This window comes from Gobio gobio (assembly GCF_949357685.1).
Source record: "Gobio gobio genome assembly, chromosome: 23".
NCBI lineage: Eukaryota > Metazoa > Chordata > Actinopteri > Cypriniformes > Gobionidae > Gobio > Gobio gobio.
The window spans coordinates 24,133,745-24,161,484 of record NC_137119.1 but is presented as its reverse complement, the minus strand read 5'-3'; the positions used below and the strand labels follow the sequence as shown (position 1 = coordinate 24,161,484).

General features: G+C 36.8%; 2 protein-coding genes across 2 annotated transcripts in view; one reads left to right on the top strand and one right to left on the bottom strand.

Moving 5' to 3' along the window:
• Nucleotides 1–1,300: 1,300 nt before the first annotated feature.
• On the top strand, nt 1,301–3,043 carry sec61g (SEC61 translocon subunit gamma; the record flags this gene model as incomplete). The annotated part of the gene is made up of 3 exons (XM_079805681.1): nt 1,301–1,422; nt 1,995–2,100; nt 2,937–3,043. The coding sequence occupies exons 2-3, from the start codon at nt 2,007–2,009 to the stop codon at nt 3,041–3,043; spliced, it is 201 nt and encodes a 66-aa protein (XP_079661807.1). The 5' UTR covers nt 1,301–1,422; nt 1,995–2,006.
• Nucleotides 3,044–3,065: 22 nt separating this feature from the next.
• The window catches only part of tpk1 (thiamin pyrophosphokinase 1), a 90,194-nt gene continuing 65,519 nt past the window's right edge, over nt 3,066–27,740 (bottom strand). The window contains exons 8-9 of the mRNA XM_079805680.1: nt 27,579–27,690; nt 3,066–3,617 (exon numbers count right to left, since the gene is read on the bottom strand). Of these exons, the coding sequence (XP_079661806.1) occupies nt 3,478–3,617; nt 27,579–27,690 (252 nt within the window). The 3' untranslated portion in view covers nt 3,066–3,477. The remainder of the gene's footprint in view (nt 3,618–27,578; nt 27,691–27,740) is intronic.

The following is a 27,740-nucleotide window of genomic DNA, read 5'->3' as shown; positions in this document are numbered from 1 at the left end:
TTATACTTCTACGTCGGACCTTTTCATTTATACTTCCGCGTCGTTGTCCACGCCAATGTGCAATTACACATGCAGAGGGAGCATGATAACCCCTGAGGAAGGGGTTGTGTCAGAGCAATCACAGTGTGTGCGGTCCGCGTAGAATTGACACGTTACATTTTTGGAGCGGTGCACGTCAGGCAACTGACCTGTTCAAACTGATTTTTAACGTGTATTTCATGTGTATTTTACTTGTATTTAACACGTAAAATACGCATGAATTACACATAAAATATGTGCTGATTTTTCACGTAAATAATGCGTATTAAAAATTAAAATTCACATTTTTGGCCCTCTTGGCTTTCCATAGGCAATGCGTGCTACACACAGCCACTCGACGCAGAAGTGAAGTGACGCGACTGACACTGGTAGGTCACGTGACAGTAACAACATGGCAGATGTACACTAGTACGTCCGAATTTCATTCATACTACCCATATTCATACTATATAGAGCGAAGTAAAGTCAAATTCAAATTCAAGTAGACTACCTATCAGACAGTACGTGATTTCGGACGCAGTGATATGTTTTTTCCATAGACTGTAAAAAAATATGGATCTAGTCTCCGTGACATCACCTGTAGGTTTCTGAACAGCATTTTTGAAGCCTAAAGTCGGCCGTTGCCATCTTGGCAGCGTGTCACTCCCGGAAAAATGACCATTTGCTCTAAGGGGACCTGCGGTGTACTATGTAGATAGAAATGGCTCATTCTAAGATAATAAAAACATAACGGTTCATTATGTAAGATCTTTATACACCACTGAAAACATAGTTATGTAAATTATATTGCATTTCTGTCAATATATCCTCATAAATACTACACACTGCACCTTTAAGCCTTGCATATATATTTGGTAACACTTTATAGTAAGGTATCCAATAAGTTAACATTATTTAATGTAGGTCTATTAACTAACAATGAGCAATAGCTAAATTTCTAACATTACGTATTATTTTTGTAAACGTTAGTTAACAAAACCTGTTCGTTGTTAGTTCCTATTAGCTCAGGACCATTAGGCCTATATCATTTTAACAGATTGGCCTAATTGATTTTAATAATGTAAAAAAAAAAGACTAGCAATGAAAATGTAAACTATTTAGAAAAACTGTTAGCAAATTCGCTTCATATGCCAGCAATCCTCACAGACAGACCGATGGATAGATGACAATGATGATGTGGACAAGTCGCTGCGCTCTAAACTCCAGTCACTAGATGGCAGTGAGAACGTCATTGTGTGCAAGAGTTGTGCGCTAGTGCGCATGCGTCGCTCTTAGCGCTGCGTCAGTCTTTCCGCAGTTAAATCTACGTGGCGTAAGACACAGCGGAGTCAGATTGTTACATCCAGCTGAGCTACTGCTTATTCCTTTGATTTGCCAACACAGGTAAGTTTAGTTTTGTCTACCTTGCGTCTTTAGCCATCTATACTGGTATTAAGTAAAGCATTTAGCTTTAAAATAAGGCTAGTACAGTTTACTGAGGACGTGTCTGCTGTTATCGGCGAGTCTCAGGGTAAACACTGTTTCTGACTGATCACATACGATCACTTTCATAATCTGAGTTTAAAAATACTTCACTTTTAGTTGCATATGTTCTAATGGTTTATAGCTCGATTACATAAACATTTACAACTGTTTTTATCCAGTATAACGTGGGCAGAGTTCAGGCTAACAATGCTAGGAGGTCAAGCTGTATATTAGTTGTCAAATTGGTTATTAAAGACTAGTGGTTAGTTAACCAAGTTAAGGATTTAACAGCTGCCTTCCTTTTGAGAATGTTTTAGAAACTAGCTTTTCAGCACACACGATTGCTGTGCTTGGGTTTAGGGGCGGAAGGTTCCAATCAAGTCATAGGTTATTAAACTTGTATAGGGTAGCATAGGTAAGTGGTTTATGTGAGATGTGTGATCTGCTTGTGCTTCGTGTTCTGTGAAGTTAATGTTCTGTTCTGTTTTCAGCATCACTTCAGGATGGATCAGGTCATGCAGTTCGTGGAGCCCAGCAGGCAGTTCGTCAAGGACTCCATCAGGCTCGTCAAAAGATGCACAAAGCCAGATAGAAAAGGCATGTCCAGTCCATTGTCTTTGAGTTTCAAAGATTTGATAAGCACAAATTTCAGGATGACTGATGTTAGAAATAATGTATTAAATGTAAAAACTTGTCAATTTAAAACTTCAAGGCCTGGTTTCACAGACAGGGCTTGGATTAAGCCAGGATAAGGCCTTAGTTAAATTAGGACAAGTATTTTTATTAAACCTGCCATAGGACAAAAATTACTGGTGTGCATCTTGAGACAAAAAACAATGGCACAGTTTTTAAAAATGTCAGTGCAAGTTACTTTGAGTTAAGACATCTCAAGCATGCATTTTAGTCTGGGACTAGTTTAAGCCTTATCTGTGAAACCGGGCCAAAAAAAAAATCAGAAAGTTACAACCATAGTTTTTTTTTTTGTTCATGGGAAAGCTATGGAAAATTGTTTCCGTTATGGAATAAAAAAAGGTAATTACGAAGTCATTTTATTTATTTAAATGACTCAATTCTGACATTTTTATTTTCCTCATTTGTGAGTTCTCACAATCATGAGAAGTCAATTTAATTATTTTAAAAAAGTATAAATAAAACTAGAACACGATTAGATTTTAAAATCATTCTGTGGCAGAAACAAGCTTCCATAGAAAAGTGAAATACAAATAATGCTTAGAAAAACTAAATTTGTATTCTCTTATTAAGCCTGTGTTTTTAACTATTATATGTTTGTGTTCCGAGATATTAAATTAACTTTGACTGAAGACTATATTCAATGTTTTATTTGTCTTTATTGAACATATTTAACATGTTCTTGATTCTCATTTAATTATGAAAAAAAATATCTTAATTTAACTTTTTTCCCCTTTGTCTAGAATTCCAAAAGATCGCCATGGCAACAGCGATTGGATTTGCCATCATGGGCTTCATTGGATTCTTTGTCAAACTCATCCACATCCCCATCAACAACATCATTGTGTAAGTAATCCACAAAAAACACAATTACCAGTGTAATTCAGACTTTTATTGCTAGAATTATGAAAAATAGTTGATTACAAAAATCATTAAAACATGTAATCTACTCCAGTGCATAGCTTGATGTGCAAATTGCCTTTGCTGATGTTTTGTTGCGCTCAGTCTTTGATTTACTCTGTGATTAAAGCAGGAATGTTGTGGTTTCTCTTGTTAACAGTGGTGGTTGAAGCAGCTGCATTGAAGCCCAACAGACCTTCGGCTGCCTGAAATGATGATGGACTGAATGCAAACATTTGTATAAATCTCGTTTTGTCTGCGTGTTAACATTTATATTTGGCTGTGTTAATAAATCAAAGGATACACTACTCATTGTCTTCAGTAATATAATGTGGCTGGTGTTGAAAAGGCACTTTTTCAAGTCTTGGTGCTCTACTGCTTTGTTCACAATCGCTTAATTCCCATGCTCCATAAAAGTGGCTTGTCGGTGACAACCGTCACAGGATTTCTGCCTTTTTCGGGGTCGTGATCCTCGTAAGTGTTGGATGTGCTTACAAGCTGTCCAAAAGCCAATGTCTGATTGTCTAAAAGAGGAGACAAAAGGTAATAAGTATGGTTTTACACAAGTCCCAAACAGTTAAGGCCCTTAACATCTGAGGATTTTCACATATTCAAGGTGAAGGGTGGGAAGTTGAGAGGATAAGAAACGAATTCTTTGTCTGCAAGTGTCCACCTAAAGCTGTGAATATAGAGAGAAGTCCGCCTACTGTGGTTTTAATTAAATTGGCCGCCCGAAGCCTCTCACCAAACCCGCTGGGGGTGCTTGTGAATGTTCTAATGAGTGAAGCGGGAGAAAACATGCCCTTGCATAACCTGGTGGGAACGAAGCTGTTTTCTCAGTCTCTGGGTCTCTCCATTCAGTTGAACTGCTCACTGGAAACCCCGAGCAGCAGCGGTGCTGTAATCTGGGTGCCAGACAGAGTTCAATGCCTCTCACTTCAATGGCCCCAGCCATCCAGCAACAAAAGAGTACATTTCTCTTGAGCACCGAGCATTGCTAGTCCTTTCAGAGAGACCCAGGTGCCACGCACAAAGAGTTCTTACCTGTTGGCTGATATGTGACCAAATTAAATCATTTGAGGCCACTGAAGCGGAGGGAACAGGTTATTTGGAGCACCAGACTGGTTAAGGCTATGGTTTTGTATTGTTCAGCAACAAGCTGTTCCTTTTCATGAGGAAAACGGCATACTACTCTTATTACTACCATGGAACGATATGGTGAAAATAGTGTGCAGTTCTGAATTCTGCTTCTGTTTTCTAGACCTTTTAAGAAGCTAGTCTCTGCTGGTCCAAAAGTGAGATCATACTGACCCCCAGTGGCAAAACTGCAGTGTTTATACAGTATTTACCTCGATCAGACATAGATGTAAAAAGTTTAGAAAAACTTTCCTTTGTAAAAGTTCATGCAAAACGCTATGCAGTAAATGGTTTTCTTAGTTTTTGCATTAAAGTAATATATCTATAATACATTTTAATCTTGATGCAAAGACTGTGTAAATAGAATAGATGCCACTGGATTCAGCCAGGAGGCAATTTAATTGGATTGTAAACTCAACAAAATGGGGGAAGGAAACAAAAACAAAAAAAAAAGATTTAAGATGCTCTGTAATAAATAAGTCATTCAGTTACAATATTATGGTGCATGACAACCTAGACTTTATGTAATGTCCTTCTTTAGTATACTCAGGCTTAAGTGTGTACACACACACACACACACACACACACACACACAAAATTACACTACATAAAGTCTAAGTTGTCATGCACTATGTATCCTAAAACAAAATGATTATAAACACAAACTCTATTCGAAATTCAGACCCAGAATCCTTTAATTGCCTATGCCGAAGAAGACTTAATTCCACTGAACAGCAAATACGCATAAACATTAAACACAAGAAAATTATATTTCCCCTAGAATATTAACCAGTCGAAGCAAGAAGAAAACGAAGTAAACAAGCCACTAGCTGCAGCTGGAAGAGCTGTTTTACTCTGAGGCTACCGAACTGACTTCAAAGTCTAAAGAAATATCACCGGACTTCAAAGGCAGCGTTACAGGAGAAAAAACAAGCAGAGACGGCCGACTTTAGCCTGTCACGATGGATGAACTGTTCACAATGGGCTCCCCCAGTTAATCAAGCATGCCACACTGATAATTAAGTCAATTTCAAATAAACAATAGCTGGAGAGATCTAAACATTGATAACCTTGAGTGAACTTTGCAATTAACTTGCCACCCCCGGTTGCTGCTGTTTAACAGACGCACATTTAGTGAGTAAAGGAGAAATGTTTGTCATCAAACGAGACCTAAAGCGGTGTCTGGTGACATCGTGCAGTTCATCATTTGACCAGTGATGGCGACAAAGCACTTTGAGATGTTCGTTTTCAGCAATGCATCTAAGATGGTCTCTTTCAAAATGCTGAAGACAGAGGCGCCTTACATTATTTCTTTCACTTTTTCTTATGTTTCACCACATTTTTCTGCATTTTCAAACCATCAGCCTAAACACATTAAAAGGCACGTTAGATGCATTATTGTGATACCCAAATGATCACTAGAAGTGGGGTTAATAGCCCATCAAGAACACCATTTCATCAAATGAATTAATTGCATATTTATATAATTAACTAAATAATCATACAAAATTAAGCTTATTTTAGAGCCAGTACATTTTTGCATTATACCAATTTACCTACCAATCCTAATTCCCTTAATTGAAATAAATAAATAATTAAAATAAAATGTAAAAATACATAAGCTCTCGTTACTGTGAATAATATATACATCATTTGAACAATTTGTTTATTTATTCAATATATATAATATATATAAAATGTATATAAATATATTAATGAATTATAAATATTCTTTTTACATTGTATTATTACTGTAAATAATATATTAATTATATACAGTATATATACAGTATATATATATATATATATATATATATATATATATATATATATATATATATATATATATATATATATATATATATATATATATATATATATATATATATATATATATATATATAGGCCTATATAAAATTTAAGATTTAAATAATACAATTATTTATTAATTATGAGATTAATAATCTCATTACTGTAAATAATATGTAAATCATTTTAACATTATTTACTAATGTCTTTACTGTCTCCTTTGATCAATTTAATGCATCCTTGATGAATAAAAGTATTCATTTCTTTATATATATAAAAAACCCTACCGCCTTCAGGTCTATAACTATATTTTTCGGCTTTTTTGTATCATCCACAAAAGTGCAAGTTTGATCGCCTAGAAAAGCAATATCACACCTCAACAAGCCACATAACTTAAAGTATCATTCATATCTGTCGCACAAAGCGTGCAATGCAGGAAAAGTTAGGTTTTAAATCTTCAACCATATTGAGCAGTACTGATAATAGCCTTAGCAAACACCACCAAGTCTTTAATAATAAGTTTGCTAATTGCTATTGTTGCTTCTTTTGTCAAAGTAACCAACAGGTAGAACAAATGTTTGCACCCAACTGGATCTTTCTTTACCATTCCGCCTTAATATCAGCATGACTAAGGCTTCAACACAAAGCTAATCCTCAGAGTATCCAGGAAACTTCATTAGCAATCTCCTCAGCTCAATTACGATCGATATCTGATGCTGCGGCAGGAGCAGAAATTAATGCTTCGCTGTTATTGATAACAATGAAGATGTTTGCAAGCAGTAATTGCATCTCCAGAACCAACGTACTTCGCTTAAGTAGCCAATATTTACAAAGCAAATTACACGGAGTCCCAGAGACGAACCGAGTCGAAAACACGCCACGGGGCTGAGTCACAGTCGACAATTATGAAGCAAAAACGGCACTTTTATGCCCGAAAAACTTGTCTTGCTCTGTGCTTATCGTGTGAGGTGAGCTGTGCTGCTGTACGAACCATCTGGTGGGCATTGATAGCGCTTCTATTAAATGTTTATGGCTTCATTGGAGGAAGGTTACAAGGCTGAGGCGACGACACAATGCTAATTCGACCTTCAGTTGAGAAAGGCTCTGCTTTCTGCCTTTCCCATAGGAATATGACAGTTTGGACCCACGCAGTTACATCATTTCCTCCAAAACAGAGGTGCATAAGTGGCGTCTCAGCAACACCAATCACAAAGAACCTCAATTTAAAACAATAAAAGCTAGAAAATACAACGCAGCTTGAATTCATGCAGAGAAATGAAAATGTTTCAGTTCTTTTGACGTGAAACGCTGTCTGAACAGCGCAGGCTGAGCCAAGGTTATACATTCATGGCGTTTTAAAGTGAAAACACCTCATTGAACCTTGCAGACAAGACAGAGTGAAATAGTCTATTTCTTCTAGTAGTAAATATAGATTTTGTCTGATATTTGGATTTGATAAAGGCCATCATCCTGCACTCATGGGTTCTTCAAAATGACCAGCCTAATAAAAACATGTCTTATGAGGAGGAAAATGTCTTTATATGAGGAATAAACATGACAAAAAGAAAAATAAGTTTGTCTTTTATACTTTTGAGAAGATGGTACAGAAATTTCACACATAAAAAAATTGGTACGAGCTTGTTTTATAGTTATTAGGGTGAGGAATAACTGTGAAGAAACTGATAACAAGGTAAAGAAAACTTACACTGAACTAGATTTCTTTAGAAAATACTATGTTGTTGTAGGTGGTTTGCCGAGGCGTTTAGTTACTAAGGCACCTAACGTTACCGTTCTTATTTTGCTTTTGAAGGACGTCTCCAATGCTTACCAAGACTGCATTTATTTGATACAAAATACAGAATCATTTAAAAAAATATATATTTCAAATGCAATTAATTCTCGTAAAAGCTTAAAGGGTTAGTTCACCCAAAAATGAAAATTCTGTCATTAATTACTTACCCTCATGTCGTTCGACACCCGTAAGACCTCCGTTCATCTTCGGAACACAAATGAAGATATTTTAGTTGAAATCTGATGGCTCTGAAAGGCCTCCATTGGCACAATGGCACGGTTCACTCTCAAGACCCGATTTCAAAACAAGGCATCATGAAGCTTCGAAGCGTTATGAATCAGTGAGCCGAATGATGATTCATAACGCTTCGAAGCTTCATGATGCCTTGTTTTGAAATCGTCATCACTATGTAAGTCGTTATTTAGGGTTTTTTTGCGCACAAAAACTATTCTCGTCGCTTCATAAAGTTATTTTAGAACCACTGTAGTGAGATGGACTTTGTAACGACGTCTTTAGTACCTTTTAAGGGTCTTGAGAGTGTAAAGTGCCATTGTGCCAATGGAGGCCTTTCAGAGCCATCAGATTTCAACTAAAATATCTTCATTTCTGTTCCGAAGATGAACGGAGGTCTTACGGGTGTCGAACGACATGAGGGTAAGTAATTAATGACAGAATTTTCATTTTTGGGTGAACTAACCCTTTCATTTTCAGCAGCCTTGATTTCCTTCAGCAGACATTCTTAAGTGTCACATGATCTTTCAAAAATAAGCATATTGCATAATATGCTGGTTTGGTGCTCAAGAAACATTTCTTCTTATTATCAATACTCAATTCTGACTTTATATCACGCAATTGCGAGTTTAATTTTGAGGGGAAAAAAGTCAGAATTATGAGATGTAAACTCTCACAACTGTGAGATAAAAAGTTGCAATTATCTTTCAAAATGTTTTATTCTGTGGCGGACAGTAGGTATCGTACTCAGTATTGGCAAGTACTAAAAAAAAGTATCGGCATCAGACTTGTTCTGGAAAAAGTGGTATAGGTGCATAATGACAAATGCCCCCTCAAGAGGATGCAGCTTTCGAAATGAGACACAGCTAGTGACTGACACATGGGATGGATGTGTTGTGGCTAAACCACCTCATTACTTCCAAGTGATGACGTCACAATGAAATGAAAAGACATCATGATTAACAGATGGGCGTGTTCTGAACCTTTCCAAATCTAAAGCACTGTAAAGCAGCTCCTAGAGTTAAGTATTTACTCTGCAAAGTGCTGTCAATGTCATTCAAAGCTCTTTTATGAAAGGAGGACTCCAGTGATTGTTTTAAATGTCTTGAACCGGATAAAAGGGGCTCTGTTCCATTTCTTTAAACTCACAAAACCACTAACACCTCCAAAGCTTACGCACACAGGAGCGCAAACCGGCCCATATTTGTAATTTCAAAGGATTTTCTTCAGCCCCGGGCTCAGATTCCTCTACTGCCTTTTGACATCCATTGTGTTTTTTTTTTATATCCTGTCTCACAGCATCTCAGATGCCGTGTTTTTTTTCCCTCTTTACACATTTCCAAACCCCTAAAAGCATCATTAAAATTCACAGCAACGATGTTGTGTCTCACAGGGCTAAGGAGCACATTAGCGAAATGGGAAAAGACACTTCTGGGACTCCTACAAGCACGAGTCCCTCTGAAGTCATTCTTGCTGGGGATTCGCCCCGCTATCCGTTTGACAGCTTAATATTAAAAGGCTCTGCCCGCTACCCAGACGCTCTAACAATCAGAGTTATGGTGCGCTTTAAAACCTGCTGAGTCATGCTCGCTTTACCTTAACAGTGAGCATAATGTGGGACTGCATTTAGCCCAGTTTGAATTACTGTCATCGCGCCGCGAGAGTGAGAGTCTGCTCTTTCCTGATCTCAACAAAACCTGTCAGATGATTTTTGATGGAATTGAAGCTCTTTCCCAGCTCAGAGTCATTCTGATATGCAAATGAGAATGCAGAGCAGGACTCTTTGTCAGGCATTGTTCCATTAAGAGACCTGACATCTTTCAAGACCAAAAGAAGCTTTTTGTGCAGTGGGAAGACCATTTGTGCGTAAGTAATTGCATCTGCGACACCTTCCCCTGGATTTGATGTGCCACAAAATAATGACATGTAATTTCGGTTAGTTTATTTTGTCAGTTATAACTAGTATTTGTCCTGTTCCTACACACATGCAAGCTAGTGGAATTGACCAAAATCTCTGAGCTACTTGGCCTAAACAATGGCATTGTATCACCAAAATATGTTCGCGTGGTAATCTTTGATCGCTTTCCCATGCACTCTAAAAACTGCTGGGTTTAACCCAAATTTGGGTCAAATATGGACAAACCCAACTGTTGGGTTAAAAATGTAATGTAAAAATGTAACCCAACGGTTGGGTTTGTCCATTTTTGACCCAAATTTGGGTTAAAGCAACCCAGCAGTTTTTAGAGTGTGTGACCCCGCGAGCCAGAGAGGGCAGCTCGTTTGTTCTTATTAATCAGCCTGGAGGTTATGATTTCAGATAAAATGATTTAAAACAGTTTTCTCTGGCTGAACGGGTACTTTTTCCAATTTCCTTTGTGATTCAACAAAACTAGTAAGATTTTAACGTGTTACACTCTAAAAATGCTGGGTTAAAAATAACCCAAGTTGGGTTGAAAATGGACTAACCCAGCAATTGGGTTGTTTTAACCCAGCAGTTGGTTTGTTTGCTTAAAAGAACCCAATCGCTGGGTTAAAACAACCCAATTGCTGGGTTAGTCCATTTTCAACCCAACTTGGGTTATTTTTAATCCAGTATTTTTTAGAGTGTATAACAATATTGTTAATTATTGTTAAGACAAAAACTAAAACAATTTGGTTTTTTAACTGAAATAGAAAACTGAAGTCAAAATTAAACTAAGAAACTGAATTACATCCAAAACAAACTAAAATAATATAAAAACAAACAAAAATGGCTGAAAATGTATTGTAGTTTAGTTTTAAAATAAAACATAAAATAAATAAATAAAGATTAAATAAACTAAAATAAAAAAAGAAAAGAAAACTAAATTAAATTAAATCTAACAATGACATTAAAAGGGCATAAAATAATAAATATTAAAATAAAAACATATTAAACAGAAATAAATCAAACCTGAATTAAAAATTAGGGCTGGGTATTGACAAATTTCACAATTGGATTAGATTCCGAATCGATTCAATATCGATTATTTTGGATTTTTGGATATATATCAGGTACAATACCTGGCACATTTTCTCAAGGAAAACAAATCTCGTAACTAATGCTGTAAACTGGAGTCTACTATTCTACTATAATATTGGAGGTCAAAATTTACTGATTTGTATACTAACACTTAAATTACACTCAATTTTATAATAAAGTTATATGAAATATAAACATTTAAATGGTGGCTGTCATAGAAACTTGCCAGATTTATTAAATATTGAAGAACAAAAATATGGTGCATATATTTAGCAAAATGCTCCTCTCTAAAGTTAATTTTTCTAGCTGACTAACGAGTTTATGGACACTGGGTATGGTTTTTCTGAGGTAAATGTGACATTACTGTTTTACTGACGTCTTTCCACGGTTGAAACACTGACTGAGCGATTCCATGTGACATGATATGGATTTCAGTAAGTTGTACTCTATCTTTTCACACACTTTCAGATGCTCATTCATGTTTATTTCGCGTTGTAACTGGTATTAAGGTGGAATAGAAGATCAGTTCATGTGCGCTATAATGTTCCATTCATTCATTAACTGAAAACAGGATGACTAATCGATTCTTGGGATTTAAGAATTGATTGGTTCATAAAACGAGAATCGATTAAAATCGAGAAATCAATATTTTTTTACCCAGCCCTATTAAAAATGTTAAAACATCAAGCATTCACAACATAAAAAAATAAAAAATCCCAATAAATGTGTGTAAGTGAGCATGCATTTTCAAATGCATTATGCAGATAGTGATTTCCAAAGAGTTTGGCATTGAGCTGTTTTTAATTAAAATCAAAAGGAAGGAGACTAATTACAAAACAATCCCCTTTCCTGGGTTTGACTTTGATCTGCACTCCATAAATTTTCATATATATTATGACAGTTTGATTAGCATCTCCATGAGCAGCCTGGAGTGAAGAATATGCAGCAGTTTGATCATGTATTAGAAAATATTGAATTTCATTCTTACTTTTTAACAGATGACCTGGAAAGTCAACCAGCTGTAGGGTGATTATGGCAAACCTGCTTTACCTCCAAAATCCTATAAACCCATCAGCATAATTTGAATCATGAAAACGTCTTTAATCGGCTTTTCAATTCCCAAAGTATGGGTTGTGTTTTAGGGAGCACAGACTGTACTGAAAAGAGTCAGAGACAGAAAGAAGGTTTCCACCGTCATGCCAGAAACAGAGATTACAACCAGCCTTTTATATCCACGACCCTAAAAGAAAACCTTCAAATGACCCATTTAAAAACACTCCACGGCCTGCACGTGCTCGCTTGGTCTCAACGGGACCTGTTGGTCAGATCGCACTATAAAGTATCAAAGGCCAACCTTGCTGTTATCTCCTCCCTCAGCCTTTCTCAGCAGACAAAACACTAAAATCAATGAAGTTGGGTTGTTTCGGCCTGTATTGACAAAAACTGACTATTTTTAGAGGACACATCAGAGAATGAAAGCCAGAGAGCGTAACAGCACACTGCTTCTTCTTGTCCATCGCAAGTCTAAATTCTAGTGGTGACCTTATAAACTAGTCTTTTACATTTTCCAAAGAAATTTTGAGTGTTTTCCATCTAAAAGTTGGTTGCTTACTGGCCCCAGTGAAGAGAGTTCACACCCAAATAGCTGTATTTGGTCTCAAAAAGCCACATAATTGGAGGCATCATTTGTAGTTCCAACATTTTAACCTTGATGAAAAAAAAAACATTATTTTTCACATATTTTAAATTGTTGCAGCATCTCTCTTCCCAGTCTGTTAGTAATGCTCTGTCCTGTCTAGCCCCTCTTTCCAAAAAGCGCAATGAGCTCTGATTGGTCAGCTGGACCAGTGTGTTGTCTTTGGTCAACCGATTTGAGCATTTTTTCGGAAATGTTTCGCTCTTTACCATAACCGTTTTAACGCACTACTATTGTTACGTGTATGTTACTGGAAGAAAACTCAAGAATACAATCAAGGTGATTCAGGGGGTTCAAAATCAGTGCTTAGTGATATAGAGAATAACTCCCTTTTGATTGGACTTTGTGTTTTGTAACTTACAGACCTTTTTCATGCTTAAACAGCAACATTATATGAAGTTGAAAATGTAATTGGTCCTCTTTAAAGGAGTCAAATTCCCTTGATCTTTTGACATATAAGAGGTCATTGTACAATGAAAACATCCTGTATGTTTCAGAACACAAAACCTTCTTGTTAGTCTTAAAACAGATTATATTGAAGCCAATCGGCCAAAATGACAGGTTGTGGAATGTGCCAGGATTTTCAGAAAGATTGAAACTAAAAGACGGTGCTGTGCTGACTATATTGGATCCGACAGTAATGTCGCACCACACAAGTGTGAGTAACTGTTTTTATTACGTGGTAACTATTGCTTTGCCAGTTATTATAGATCGTTTGATATGTACTGAGTATTTATGCATTTTATACCTAAATCACAGCGGCGTTGCAGTTAGAAAGGATGTAACTAAACGATCAACTTCACATTGTTTCTCTTAGTAGCATGCAAATTATGTTATTTATATTGTGATTAAACTATATACAGAAAGTGATCAAAGAACGCTCCCTTTACAATTGCTGAAGCTGTCAATCACACAGCGCGAGTTTATCTGGACACTTACTGTATTTACTTTGTGTTTGCATTGTTATTTATGGTGAACGCATTCGTGAGAGTGCAGGAATCGAGTTGCAATCATGGGATCACTGCCTTCACGTGATCAACAGACTGTGTCATCTACTCATCACTGCAACCTTCCATGTCATCTCAGAATAGATATAATGCTATAATCAGCACCTTTCACGATTCGTTCTCGACAGATGTAATAGTAAAAAAAGTAGTAAAAGTGTTCGAGAGGGTTCCACATGTAATATAGCCTGGCGTGGCCATACTCAATTCTAGTCAGAATTTGAGTCTGGTACCGCTCCATTGAGCTTTGATTATGGGGCGTGTTTCAACCGAGCCAGGAAAGACCTCAATTGGATAGACCCACAACCAATCAGAGCAACGGAGCGACGCGTAACGTTAGTTGTCAAATGTCAACAGAACTCAACTGCACTGTGTTGCCAAGTCCGTGTTTTTCTCCATGTCCGCGGGTTGAAGCGACCCCAATTATGTGATTATATAAACCCAGGAATGCGAATTTTAGCAGGCAACCTTGCCAAAATAACATATTTTGCCAACCAAACGCCATTTTTTTCAGGAGAACACCCCGGAAAGTTATTGTTTTGGGCTATAGTTTTGAGTAGCAATTGTGCGCGATATTGCAAAAACACTTGGAAACCCTGTCTGCACGCACGCTGGATTAAGTAACGTTACAAGAAAAAGATGAGTGTAAACGATCTTTGCCAGTAATAAAATTATTTAAGGATACACAGAGTACTTACCAACACGATCATCGTTTCTGAGAGAAATAGTGAAGGTGAATGCATATACGAACAAGTTCTCCAGTTTAGGATAAGAGCAAATTCAACCCAAGAGCCTTCGATGACGTGGATGATTACGTTACTGTTGATCATCTGTCCATCATCGTCTAAAGCCCGCCCTGACAATTTCATTGGTCCGAACAGTTTCTGTTCGGGCATAATTCCTCCTCTATGGAGCGAGTCCAGACCGAATTGCCCGAGCAAAAAAAATTGTGGGCGGGGCTAAATTCGGCTGGCATCCAGGCTACATGTAATACTCATTTCAAATGCAAAGATGTTAGCCAATCACAGCGGTGGGACAGCAGACACGCCCCTTCAAACAGAGCGTTCAAATCAGAGGGCTAAAATCAGGGTATAAAATTGTGACAATTTTTTGACGTAAAGATCATATTAACATTATAAGTGCACCTCAGGAGAAACATTATAAAATCATTTAAACATGATCCCTTTAAGTTGCACAAATATAAGACTGGATAAGACATGATCAAGCACTTGCATGGTAAATTTGCTGAAACGGCTCTACTCATAATACATCATGCATGTGTGTCACAGTATAACATCTCACACTCTCACCATGGAGATACAGCAAATCTCCAGTGCCACCTACAAAAACAGAGGTTTTTGTCTTGGTAAAATATCAGCACAGCATGCCACGAGAATAGCTGCTCGTGTGTCCATCTGTGCGGGGAATATAAATCCTCTTTCCTAAACGGCCTTCACTTCTATTTCCTCCCCAACACTCTCTCATTTCATACGTGCAAGCTTGCACACATTCAGAGACGGCTCCCATGTGTCTCAATTTCCTCGTACATCTATACTAATGTTTCTAGCCATGCACCCCCCTGTCTACACAGGAATGGCTAATGTTTGCATGGTTTTCCTCTCTGCGGTCAGTCCCTGATGCTGGTCGATCTGCCGGAGATGGAGTAGAGGTATCTGAGACCCATTATTCCACACGAATGAGCTTCATGACTTCTAACCTACAATCTCCATGTTTTCTGGTCTAGAAGGGGTGACAGATGAACTGCTGTGCATAGCGACTAGAGCAGTGAGAGAATGAGCTTTTGGTCATGTGCACAAATGTTGTATTTGTGTAAATATATGTGTGTGAGGCAGGGCTAAAAAAAAAAAAAAAAATTCTCACTGGCCCAGTCACAGATTTTTACCTTCCCACTAGATAAAATGATACATTTTATTTTTAGCAATATATATTTATATGTGTCAGGAAAAAATATAAATATTCCATATATATTCCATTGACAACATGATGCAGGGTCTTGTATTGCCTGGAGAGAATATAAAACAGCTGACTGTACATTATGCCTTTTTAGCTACTCACTAAATAAATAAAAATTAATTGTCTTTTTTTTTTTTTCTTCATTTTAAACAACTGATAATTTTATTATTATTCTATAATTGTATACTGCTAAAGGCTGTCTGGAGGGAATAGAAACCAGCTGACTGTACATTATGTCTTATTACCCTCTTTTTTAAATACCAGATTATTTTATTATGTTTATTATCGTATACTGCTAAAGGCTACATGAAGGTAATATAAACCAGTTGAATGCACATTATGTCTTATTATACAGCAAATAAATAAATACAAGATTATTTTATTATTAGTTTAACTAACTAACTAACTAACTAACTAACTTAATCAGATAATTAAATAAATAAGTAAATTAATATTTCTCAATAAATCTATATTTTATTATTAGTTTATTATTTTATACTGCTAAGAAAAATAGTCCATTGCAAATATGAAAATAATTCAATAATTATTTATAATTTTATTTATTTATTCCTTTTTTATTCATACATTATTTTATACTTTTTTATTTCTTAGTCATCACGTGACTATGTATAATGATTTTGAATTCTCTAGATCTTTAAATCTGCATTGGATGTCAAATGTTGCAATGACCTCTTAGTAACTGATAATTTTTGTTATTATTATTTCTAATTCAGTTTGTAAGTAGTTATGGGATAAGCAGAATAATGCACTGACCCAAAAGTCTCTTTCCCTGGCCCTAGTCCAGCGAGCCATGCTTCCTGTTGAGGACTCACTTCCCCTCAGACGATCTTTATTCTCTTCTTTCAGAACACTGGGAGGTTGAGGGAAAAGCTAAAGAACAAAATAAAACAAAAGAGAGAGCGAGAGAGAGAGAGAGAGAGAGAGAGAGAGAGAGAGAGAGAGAGAGAGAGAGAGTGTGTGTGTGTGAGAGAGAGAGAGAGAGCGGGAGAGAGAGAGAGAGAGGTGGGTGGCGAGAGGGAGAGGGAGTATAAGAGAAAGAGTGCAAAAAGGAGACAAGCTGTCCTTTCATCTACCTGCAATGAAAAAACACACTAAATAGATTCTGTCCTTCAGAGGTCTTTATGGTAATAACTGAAATCTGACAGCAAAGCTATAAATGCCCAGCTTTAACCACAGTAATCACAATAAATATTCACATTGACCGATTTTCTGTAAAAACACCCTACTGACAACTATTCTACATCACCCTGCTGAGAGGTTCATGGTCATTTATCTTACAGGATCGTAACACGGTTTCAGTCTGGATGACATTCTAGATCTATCATACGGTAAACACAGAGCAAAACTGCATATTACAGTATATTATAAAACCGTGACCCAACTTCAAGGCCTTCATAGCCAAGAGAGACAATCACAAGTGAAGAACACATTTCAGAGTTATATAGTAAAACAATGTCTTGATTTCCTGTTGGGAAAGAAATGACATCATCCACAATAGGACTGGATAAAAAAAGAAAAGAAAGTAATATTACTTTCACCAGAAACATTTATGGCATTAGCTTTCAAATGGTTGAAATGTCAAGCTTTTGCCCATCCGATCTCAGTTACACAAACTCACGCTGAGGCGTTCTGAGAAGAACAGCGTGACGTCCTTTAAAGATTCACACGAACAGAAGGAAGTCTGTCCCCAACCCTTAATTTTCTGCTTCCACTACCTGCAGATTTAATCCTCCCTCAACAAAGAAACACAAATACAAACACAACCTAACAATGTCAATGGCTATAAAGCTTATTTGGATTTTACAAAATGATCTTTAAACCACCTTTTTCAGTATCCTGAAAAGGGGGTGTTTCTTTTCTGTTCATCTTTGCAAGAGTTTATATTAAAACAATATTACACATGTTTAGGGTCTGAAAGTTTTCATTAAGTAAAAAAAAAAAAAAAGGTTTACTGCTGTTCCTTTAAATTATGTGCAGCGTGGCAACTTTTTTTCAGCATGACAGGCAGTTAAAAAGGACATTCACCAAAACAAATCAGCGACAAAATGACAAACAAACTCATTACCTGTCATGTGACTAAGAACTCAAAAGGCAACAATGTCAGCTGTTTTCAAAGGCTCATCAAAGTGAATTTGAACATTACATGTAGCATTACATGACAGAGCCGTTATACATTTTTATAGGTCTCTTCCGGTGCTAGTGAGACTCCTTTTAAGTGCTACGAAGTTCTTGTCAAAAATGCCATGATTACCCTCTCAAAATGCGGCTTGTTCCCTGTCCTGATAACTAACTTTAATATTTGGCCTTGATATCTACCCCTACAGCAATATCAAGGGAGCAGAATAGTAATGGGCCGTAAAGTCATCCCATTCTGCCGCTATTACCAAGAATGAGAGTCTGAGGTTCTAAATCACTCAGGGCCACAGCGGGCGTCCATTAAACAGCCTTTAATGAATTACTCATAACCTCTGGGAAGACACTGCCATCAATGACATCTCTCAGAAAAAGCCTGCTTTTCAGCGGACACAAAAATCATATCCAGTAAGTACCAGGAACCTTGACCATCTGAGCTGAAGGGTCTCTACTGCACCGCTTTGTGCTGGATGTGTCACAGTCTGGGGTTAGCAGGGTTTCTGTTACAAGTGCCATCATCCGCAGAGGTGCCGCTGAAGAGGAGGGAAGCAATATCCCAGCTTGCGTTATCGAATGGTTTGAATGAGTGCCGTTATGAGGCATAACCCAAAGTCCACTAGAGAACAACACTACAGCTAAAAGCTCTGAATCAATGACTCAGCTGTGGCAGAAATGCTTCTGTTCTGTTGAGGAACATTTATGAGATCTCTATTTTCATTTAAAAGGTCGCTTTCAAAAAGATGAATATGATATTCTGAATATATGGATTTTTAGTAACTACTTCCACAGGCTTTTTCAAATTAACTAATTAATACAGTCAATGAACACCAAAAAGACAACTAAAATGATAACTGTAAAAATAATTGTATTAGTGCACACAACAACGGACGATAACATTCTGTTTGTTGTAAGTGTGCACTGCAGTTTTGTCATCTGCTGCTTTAAACGCTCAAGCTCTATAAAGGGGCCATGATATAAATTATTTAAATTATTTTAATATGTTAATTGAGGTTCACTTATAATAACAAAGTGCCCCTATTATGGTTTTTACGAATATTCCCTTTCATGCAGTGTGTAATATAGCTGTTTGCGAATGTAAACGTTCTGCAAAATTGTTAAGTCGAAAATGTACAATAAATAAACTTATTGTTTACCAAAAGAAAAAAATCGACTCTGAACCATTGTTTGTGTTTTGAATCCCACTGTGTGACTTTCACGCATCACTAGAAAAGACATTCGGATAATGCCCACCTATGTTGTACATTGTCCGCCCGCAAATAACGATTAAACAATCTCAATGCAGGATTCGCAAAATGCTTGCTCTTGAAAGATGTGTCAGTACTCAGTTTATTGGGACCAGCTTCGCTAGTTTCATAGAATTAGAATGATTAAGAAACCTTTGTGGTCATAGTTATCATTATAAATATTGTCTTTGGTGTGAATGAGCCTTTAGTTGTGGAAAACTTTGTTACAACTCAAACATGTATTTTTACTTAAAGAACTTTCTAGAAGATGTAGTTTCAGTAACTTGAGCCCTATGAGCCCAACAATAATTTTGTTCTTTTGAGTGTTGATTAGTGCTATTTTTTCACCTCAATATTGTGAAAATTCAACAAAATTATCTTTCAACAGCTTTACATGATGAGGTGGGAAATACCTCCCAGAAACACCTGTAACACTTTGAAGTAAACAAGCTAATGTCAGTTAGCATTAGCAGCATAGGCTAACATTAGCATGATTAGCATACAGTAGCAGTACAGTGTTGGAGACACTTTCTCAGCAGTTTTTCCAATAACAAGCTACTTTTTTTCCAACAAGTAGCGGTATAGCTACCAAAAGCTACATTAGAACGCTACAAGGGAACATTAAGCACTAAACACAACTACTTAGAAGAGACTTCATCAAAAGCACTAAATAGACCTAAAGCAGTTATGAATTCTAATGAGCAATTATTTACACATCCTCACAAGTCACCATGCTTTGAACTAAAATACAAATTAAATTATTCAAACCGCAAGGGCTTATGGGTATTTCCCTAGCTACAAAGCTCATAGAACACGCAACAATACGAAATTCATAGTGCTTAGCCTTAATAGCTAAACAACAGCAAACTCAAACTTTACAGAAGTTCACAAGTCTCTACAGAACGCAAGAATCCTATGCAGAAAAAAAAACATGTTGTCCACAATTAGGGCAATACGATTCAATATTTACACATAATAAATGCATTCCATATTAAAAAAGAAAACACCACTCATCAAAGTATCAAGTCATAATTTGCTGTGATGGTATGGCTAGCAGAATTTAATTTTAATTTGTCTTTCTCAGGACTGAGCACTTAGGTCAACAGCCTCTTAATTCTACATTTACCACCAAACCAATAAATACCACCAATAAAATCGCAAGCTCTCAGTTTTCAGTTTAAGTAAGAGCAAAGAAAACAGCAGTCATGCCCTTAGTGTATAGCTGAACATTTTGTGGCTTGTTATTTCAAATAACTGTAATACATGTATATGAGCAAGTCATGAGTTGTGGTCCTTCTCCTTGCTGGCAGCTCGTTACAATTACCTCACCTTGGCATTTTGTTCTGTTATGCATTCATTAATATATCCCCAAAGGTTTTATAAACACATACTCTGGATCTCCTCTCAATTTACACAAATATGCCATGTCTTATGTGTGTGTATGTGAGTGGTTTATGAGAGTTAAGTGTCATCTAGCTGCTGGTGGTAAGTTGCTTAAGGTTAAGTGTCTTGGCAGGTCTTTTTCCCAGGAGGAAGCACTGGATGGAGTAACTCCAGTGAAAGCATGCGGAAGTCTCTTACGCTGAGCTTAACAGTATTGGTCAGCCTCAGGCTATTGTGAAAAGCTAAACTCACACACTTCTGCACTTGTTTTCTAGAAATATTCACTAGCGTTTAAGCAAATACTTTTGTGGTCATTAATAATCCATGAAATATTGGGAATATTTAAGACTTAAAAGGTGAGAGAAGAGTCATTTTTTATGAAGTAGGAATGCAAATGTATAGCAGCAGTTGTGCTGGTCTCAACACTAATAATCTGGGCTTGACATTAACACTAGCCAAATGCGGGTGGATTTCAGCAGTGGTGTGTAAGGCAGTCACTCCTACTAGCCACTTTGGCGGGTTGATATTTATATATAAAATACATCTTTCAATTGTAGTCTTTTAAAAAGGCATCTAAAATAATAAAATAAGTGCAATGTAGTGCCGTCAAAAATAAAAAAATTTCAATACAAATTGATATTGAAATATCTGAAAAGATTTCAAAACTCTTTTTCCGCAAAATAGATACACGATACCAGATGGGCTTACTCGCTCATGATCTCTCCAACAGCAAGTTGATACGCAAACCTGCCTCCCCTCACTCACTCAATTAATTTGTGGCGTATGAATATTGTTGCTGTTACAGGGCTTGAATTTCGCCGTGAGATTGTGCGTATTGTGCATCATTTTACTTATTCCCTCAGATGTTGTGCTTACACCCAAAGTGCGCGCACATAAAGCCGCCATCAGTATTAAATAGAGTTTTTTCCGCTGCTTACTTAAACAGTCAAATACACACAAAATAATGTCAAAATGCCAGACTTGGTGAGTATTCACGTAAACGCAGTCAGTTATGTTTTAAGTGAATGTAAACTGTTGTGAAAGAAAACGCATGTGCAACAGTATAATGGATCCGTGTGTCTTAAAGTGACAGCAGCCTAATATGTCAAATTATGACATAATATCAAAAATATCTATATGGCTGTTTTTCTGCATGGTACCAATGTCAAAATTGTGGCCAGTGAAAATGCTGAGTGGCTAGTCAATAAATGTTTCTTGACCACTGAATCAGCATATTAGAATTATTTGATTTCTGAACGATCATGTCTGGAGTAAAGGCGAAAATTCAGTTTTGCTATCATAGAAATAGATCAGATTTTAAAATAAATTAAAATTGAAAAGTTATTTTAAATTGTAGTAAAAATGTCACAATATTACTGTCAAATGAAGGCAGCCTTAGGGAGCCAAGAGATATATGGGTGTATTTATAATTAAAAAAAATTAATCATCATCATCATCATTATATATGCAGCAGTATATATATTCAGCAGTATATATATTCAGTACATAACTTTTGAAATCGCATTCAGTTTTCACGTGTTCAATCTAAAGAAAAAGTAATCTCTGCATGATTAAAAAAGGATTTGCTTAGATCATTAATTCATACTCCATAAAAACATTTTTATCCTCAAAGAGTAAACAGAGCAAATATTAACTGGCTATCAGAGTTTTGATAAAGCTGTATAATAAAACTCATTCCTGTAGCTTATAAACAAGATATCTGGGATGAATCAATAAAACTGATTTTTAAAAACTAGTAATCTGCTAAAATGAAAAGAATAGAAAATGTGTGGTGTGATACATTTATATATTTACTCTTAAATAATATTAAAAATAGGACGCATCTACAAACTTTTCTACATTGAATTAGATATTTCTAAAAACCCAAAAGGCAGATTTATTCAAGATCATACAGGAAATTATAAAAGTGATTACTGGTAGTTTCTCTCTCAGAATATGTTTCTCTTGTTATCACACTCAAGGCTCAAGGGAGTCTGGGCAAGAGCTGAGTGTAATGAGACAAAACGAGACTAATAAACACAGCACCAAGAGATGCGACAAATATGCACGCTATATAATTTTCATTACTTGTGCTTTTTCAAAGTGTATGAGGCCGTCTCAGTTGTCATGGAGCTTCTATAAATCTCACTTTGAAAATGTTGCCTGTTTGTAGAACAGTCAGTGATTTTTTTCTACTAATTAAAAAATAAAACGGTAACCATTTCGTTGATAGATAAATATGTTTGTGAAGTTAATTTGTCAAGTAATACAGATTTATATTACTTAATTACTTACCTCTGCATACTTTATAAGTATAGTTGTTAATATAACTTAAATTTTTCACTTTACCACACACTATTGTTAATTTGTTAATAATATATTTTTTATATATTTTACAATTCATATTTTATAATGCTTAACAAATATGTATGCATTATTTTATGTATAGTTTAGAAATAAATGAAACATGTTTTAAAGTTTTACCTATAATGAACATATATAAAGAACATAGAATAAAACCTAAGTGCAAATGTAATCATCTAACCATTATATTCAATACAGGCTCATTGAAAAATCATGCATGTTGAGAATTAAAAAAAAATATTATATTACGTTGCTTGCACAATTTGCGTTACTTTCTAAGTGAAATGTCCAGTAGGTAGTGCTTAAACCATCTTCAGTTCCTTTCAGTCAGTCACGTTTGACGTTATGTTGATGACTGACGTAATGAGAACTCATTATGTCAGTCACTGACGCAATGTCTCCGTTCCCTCCTTCAGGGAACGAGGGTTACATATGCAACCAAGATGTTTTATCTGAAACAAATGAATGTGAATCTAATTACGTTAAGATTTAATTGTATTAGTTGTTGTTTGCATTGTGGAAGTGCCGAAATTACATGTCCGAACTGTGGCGCAAAAAGGTTCATATTGTTTGAAAATAATGTCCCACCTACACTAAACCTAACCCGTAGTGTTAACGAAACCAAACATGAGATAAAAACACATTTGCTGGAAAAACTATGCCATTTTAGCTCGCTTCTACAACCTTTTTTTAATACCATCACTCAAGTGATGGGTACAACACAACTAGATTTTGGCTCTTTGTCACGTCACGTCAAAACGTGTTCGAAATGTAGGTGTGTTCTTTGACTGCTCTCCAAAACTGGACAAACAGATAAATTCTATTGCAAAGTCAAGTTTCTTTCACTGGTGTAATTTAGCTAAGATGAAATCATGCTTGATGTTTAAAGGCCTGGACACTGCGATTCACGCTTTGATAACATCAAGACTGGACTATTGCAATGCGTTATATAACGGAATTAGTCAGTCATCTATTTTTCATTTGCAAAAAGTTCAAAACGCTGCTGCTAGACTTTTAATGGGTATAAAAAAAGCATACACACATGACTCCTACTCTGGTTTTCCTACATTGGCTTCCAGTCTATTATAGAATTGATTTTAAACTTCTGTTATTGGTGTACAAATCCTTACATGGACTCGCAGCGGCCTACCTTTCAGATCTTTTAATTGAACATCGGACTGGACAAACCTTGAGATTAGCTCAAAATTCCTAGGACACATCTGAGTCAAAAAGGAGATTGCGCCTTTGCTGTAGCAAAGCCTAAACTTTGGAACAGTCTGCCTTAACACATTAGAGATGCTGTTACTGTACAGGATTTTAAAGTACAACTCAAAACACATGTTTTCAATAGCTTTACTATGTGCTGCTTGTGTGATGTTTTTGTGTTGTGTGACATTGTAAAGCACATTAGCCAACTTGTGTTGTTTTAAAATGTTCTATATAAATAAAGTTGATATTGCTATCAAGTTTTTCAGGTTTTGTACCTGCTGTATGTGGTGAGCTACCAAGCAAATTTACTATATCAGAAATACCATACAAATTGAGCTGGGTATGTAATGCCAAAATCAAAATGTATTAGTTTACAAATGATGCTCTATGGTAGAAGTGTTTTGAGGTCATAAAGTAGTAGTATACTAGTTCATTGCATAACGATATTAATCGATAATCTGCCCCTATAATTTGTGTGAAAAAGAATACAAAGAAGTTGTTGGTATTTTACTGCCACTAGAGGTGAAAACTGCAGTGAATTTTATAGGTACAAAAATATAGACTTTCCAGTGAGCCTATGTTGGTTATATTGCCTGAATCCATTTAACTTATTATAGAGGCCCATGATTTCTACAAACCAGTTTAAGACCTGCCTTTTTAAGCATAACTTTCCAACTTCTTCAATACCCCTACACCACTGAGCATATTTAAGCTGACTGTTTTTAAATCAAGGTTAAAGTCCATCACAATCGAGAGGAAAATTTGCCATTGGCAGAAACATCAGGCCGTTGACACAATAAAGCTAAACTTCTCAGTCATGTATCTGTCACTTCAGTCCCACCATAACAACATCCCCTGTGCCCTCTGCAGGATTTAACAGGAGGAGGGGCGCTTGCTTTTTCACGACAAGCCCCAGCCTCCACAGAAAACTTGCTGGAGATTATTCTCGCTGACAGCTCGCATTAGCAGATCAAAGGCAAACAGTTGGGCTACATTACTATTCCCTCTAATGTCTTCAGTCAGAGCAATCATTTGGCACACCTTTAACATTTAATGCACGTAGGAGGCGGCCCACTTTCACCCACTCAGAGCTACAACCCTTCATAACCACTACAGAGACTAAAAACAAGCTCTTAGATGACCAAAGTTTGATTCGTGTTCAAAGAAAAAGGTAAAGTTGATCCATAAAAGTGAAGTGCGTAGTTTCTTCAAACCATCTGTTTGTCTAAACCAGTGTTTTTTTCAACTTTTCTGCAGAGTTTAGCTACAACCTTGATCAAACTCACCTGCCAGTAAATTTCTAGTAACCCTGAAGACCTTAGCTGTGTTTGAAATTGCCCCCTATACCCTCATTCACTATTCTCTAAATTACTCCACTAATATAGTCCACTTGAAGGAGTTAATGAAAATGAGTGAGCGAATTCAGGCACTGAGTACGCCAGAAGGGCTGCCGCTTTTACATAAGTTTGTGCTTGTCGTTTAATAATCATTTGAAACTTAGCAAACTGGCAGCTCCAGTATTAATGAAAAGATTTATCTTGAACTCTGTCATGGAAACTAGTATGTGTAAACCTTAATAATAAATGAACCTTAATATACCTGTATGATATTATGCCGGACCCACATTGTCCCAGCAGTTTAGAAAATTGATGTATTGGTGATTCAGCTGCGGGCGCCATCTGGCGAGATTCTGAAATCTCAAAAACTGTTCACAATTAAATAACATATTCCAAATCAGCAACAAAATCTGACATGAACTGTCCCATAAATGTTGTTTCTTAAACTCAAATAGCGTTAAAAAAGCTTATTTTTCAGGCTAGACCAGCCAATGCGCACGTGCAGTCCTAAAAGCAAGTCTCAAGTTTCAAAGTCAGAGTTTCTAAAGACAGCTGCAGTGACGCAATTACTTTATCTATCAGCGATTGGCTCTTTTATTTGGAAGGTGGGACATATTCCGCCATGTTGTGCGCTGTACTTTCACAAGTCTTTGTATATCTAGGGCTCTATCATACACCCGGCGCAATGCAACGGCAGGCACGACGCAAGTGTTTTTTGCTAGTTTTAGCCCGGCACAGTTATCATTTTCCGTCCAGCGCCATGTTGTTTAAATAGCAAATGCACTCGCGCCCATCTGTTTGCTCATGGGCGAGCTGGTCTGAAAGCGAGCAGTGTTTAGGCGCATTGTTGGAGCGTTGCTATTTTGAGGCAACTGAAAACGACTGCACCATTGACCAACAAAAACCTGGTCTAAAGTGAATAGTGCAGTATTTTTTTTGTTATTTAAAGGGCACGTTAGTAGTATGTGCTTTTAGGTGGGTACACAATGCAATTACACTGCTTATTACACACACACAGGGACGCGCAGCAGCACACAAACATTTTTAAATATTAAAAATAAAAGGATTCCTGACTGGAGAAGCGTTTAGTCTTTCCGCTCGCAAATTCCGCCATGTAAATAGCTTTTAAAGGGAATGGGAGATGAGACTCTGATTGGTTTATTGCACATTAAGCCCAAAACACACACATGACTCATTAAGAGACGGCGGGCCAACCATTTTTTCCCCCGTTGTTAAACTAGCAAAAGTGGATTCGGACACGTCCCTAAGTGCCACCTGCCTTTCAGACCATGTGCTCAGATCATTAAAATAGGGCCCACATAGTCTTTGGTGTACATCAGTTGTACACTTGTTATTGCATTACAAGGGGATTAAATGACTACACTTGATAACGTCCTCTATGGTTTAGGACACCACTACAAATGGCTGTCCCCTCAAATAGTATAGTCTATTTAAGTGTATAGGGGGCCATTTTTGACACAGCCCTTGATAAGCTTGTTCAGGTGTGTTTGATTAGGATGAGTAAACTCTGCAGGAAAGTGAACCAGAGTTGAGAATCTCTGTTCTAAACAATGGCAGATGGGGTTATTGTTTATGAAACCTGTTTTAAAACAATTTCTGCAAGACTTTGGTGATCTTGGTCACAGAGCACGGATTACAAACGTTACATTTAATATAAGAAAAGCATAAAATCCTCCATGTTCCTTTATATAATTAAAAAAGGGACGTAAAACTGTGTAAAAAGGAGTGGACGGTTCAGTATGTCTAGTACACAGTACAAAATCTGTCCCCAAAACTTCCTTTTGTTTAATCCATGAGAGCCTTCCTCTCAATGGGCCATCCCTGGAGGAAAGAGCGTATTTAACAAAATGAAACAATTCAAAAGCAAATGCCTTTGAGAAGCTAAAATACAATGATGTAAATGTGAGCTCTTTCTAAATCTAGGCATGACAAACTGCATCAACTGTAACATCAGTGGGAGTTTGCTGGAGATTTGAGTTGTCAGGGGTAATAAATGTCTCCTATCTAGGACAGGGCCATGTAAATGGAGCACAGTGGATGGGACAGGCTGGGACACGGTCCTCAGGGATGTCTGTGTTTTGGTGTGTGAGTGGGTGGACAGACCTGTGGCCTAAAGGCGTGCAACTCACCCAAGTTCCATTTAAGCCCAGAAGTGGTGGTAAGACAAGGGCAGCCCACAGGAACCAGACTACACCATTTCCCCTCCAAGCCGGTGTTCACGTTCAACCGGTGCTGTTTGCCCTGTGAGTGTGAGAAAAAGAGCAGGAGATGGTCACAGAATTATTTTAATT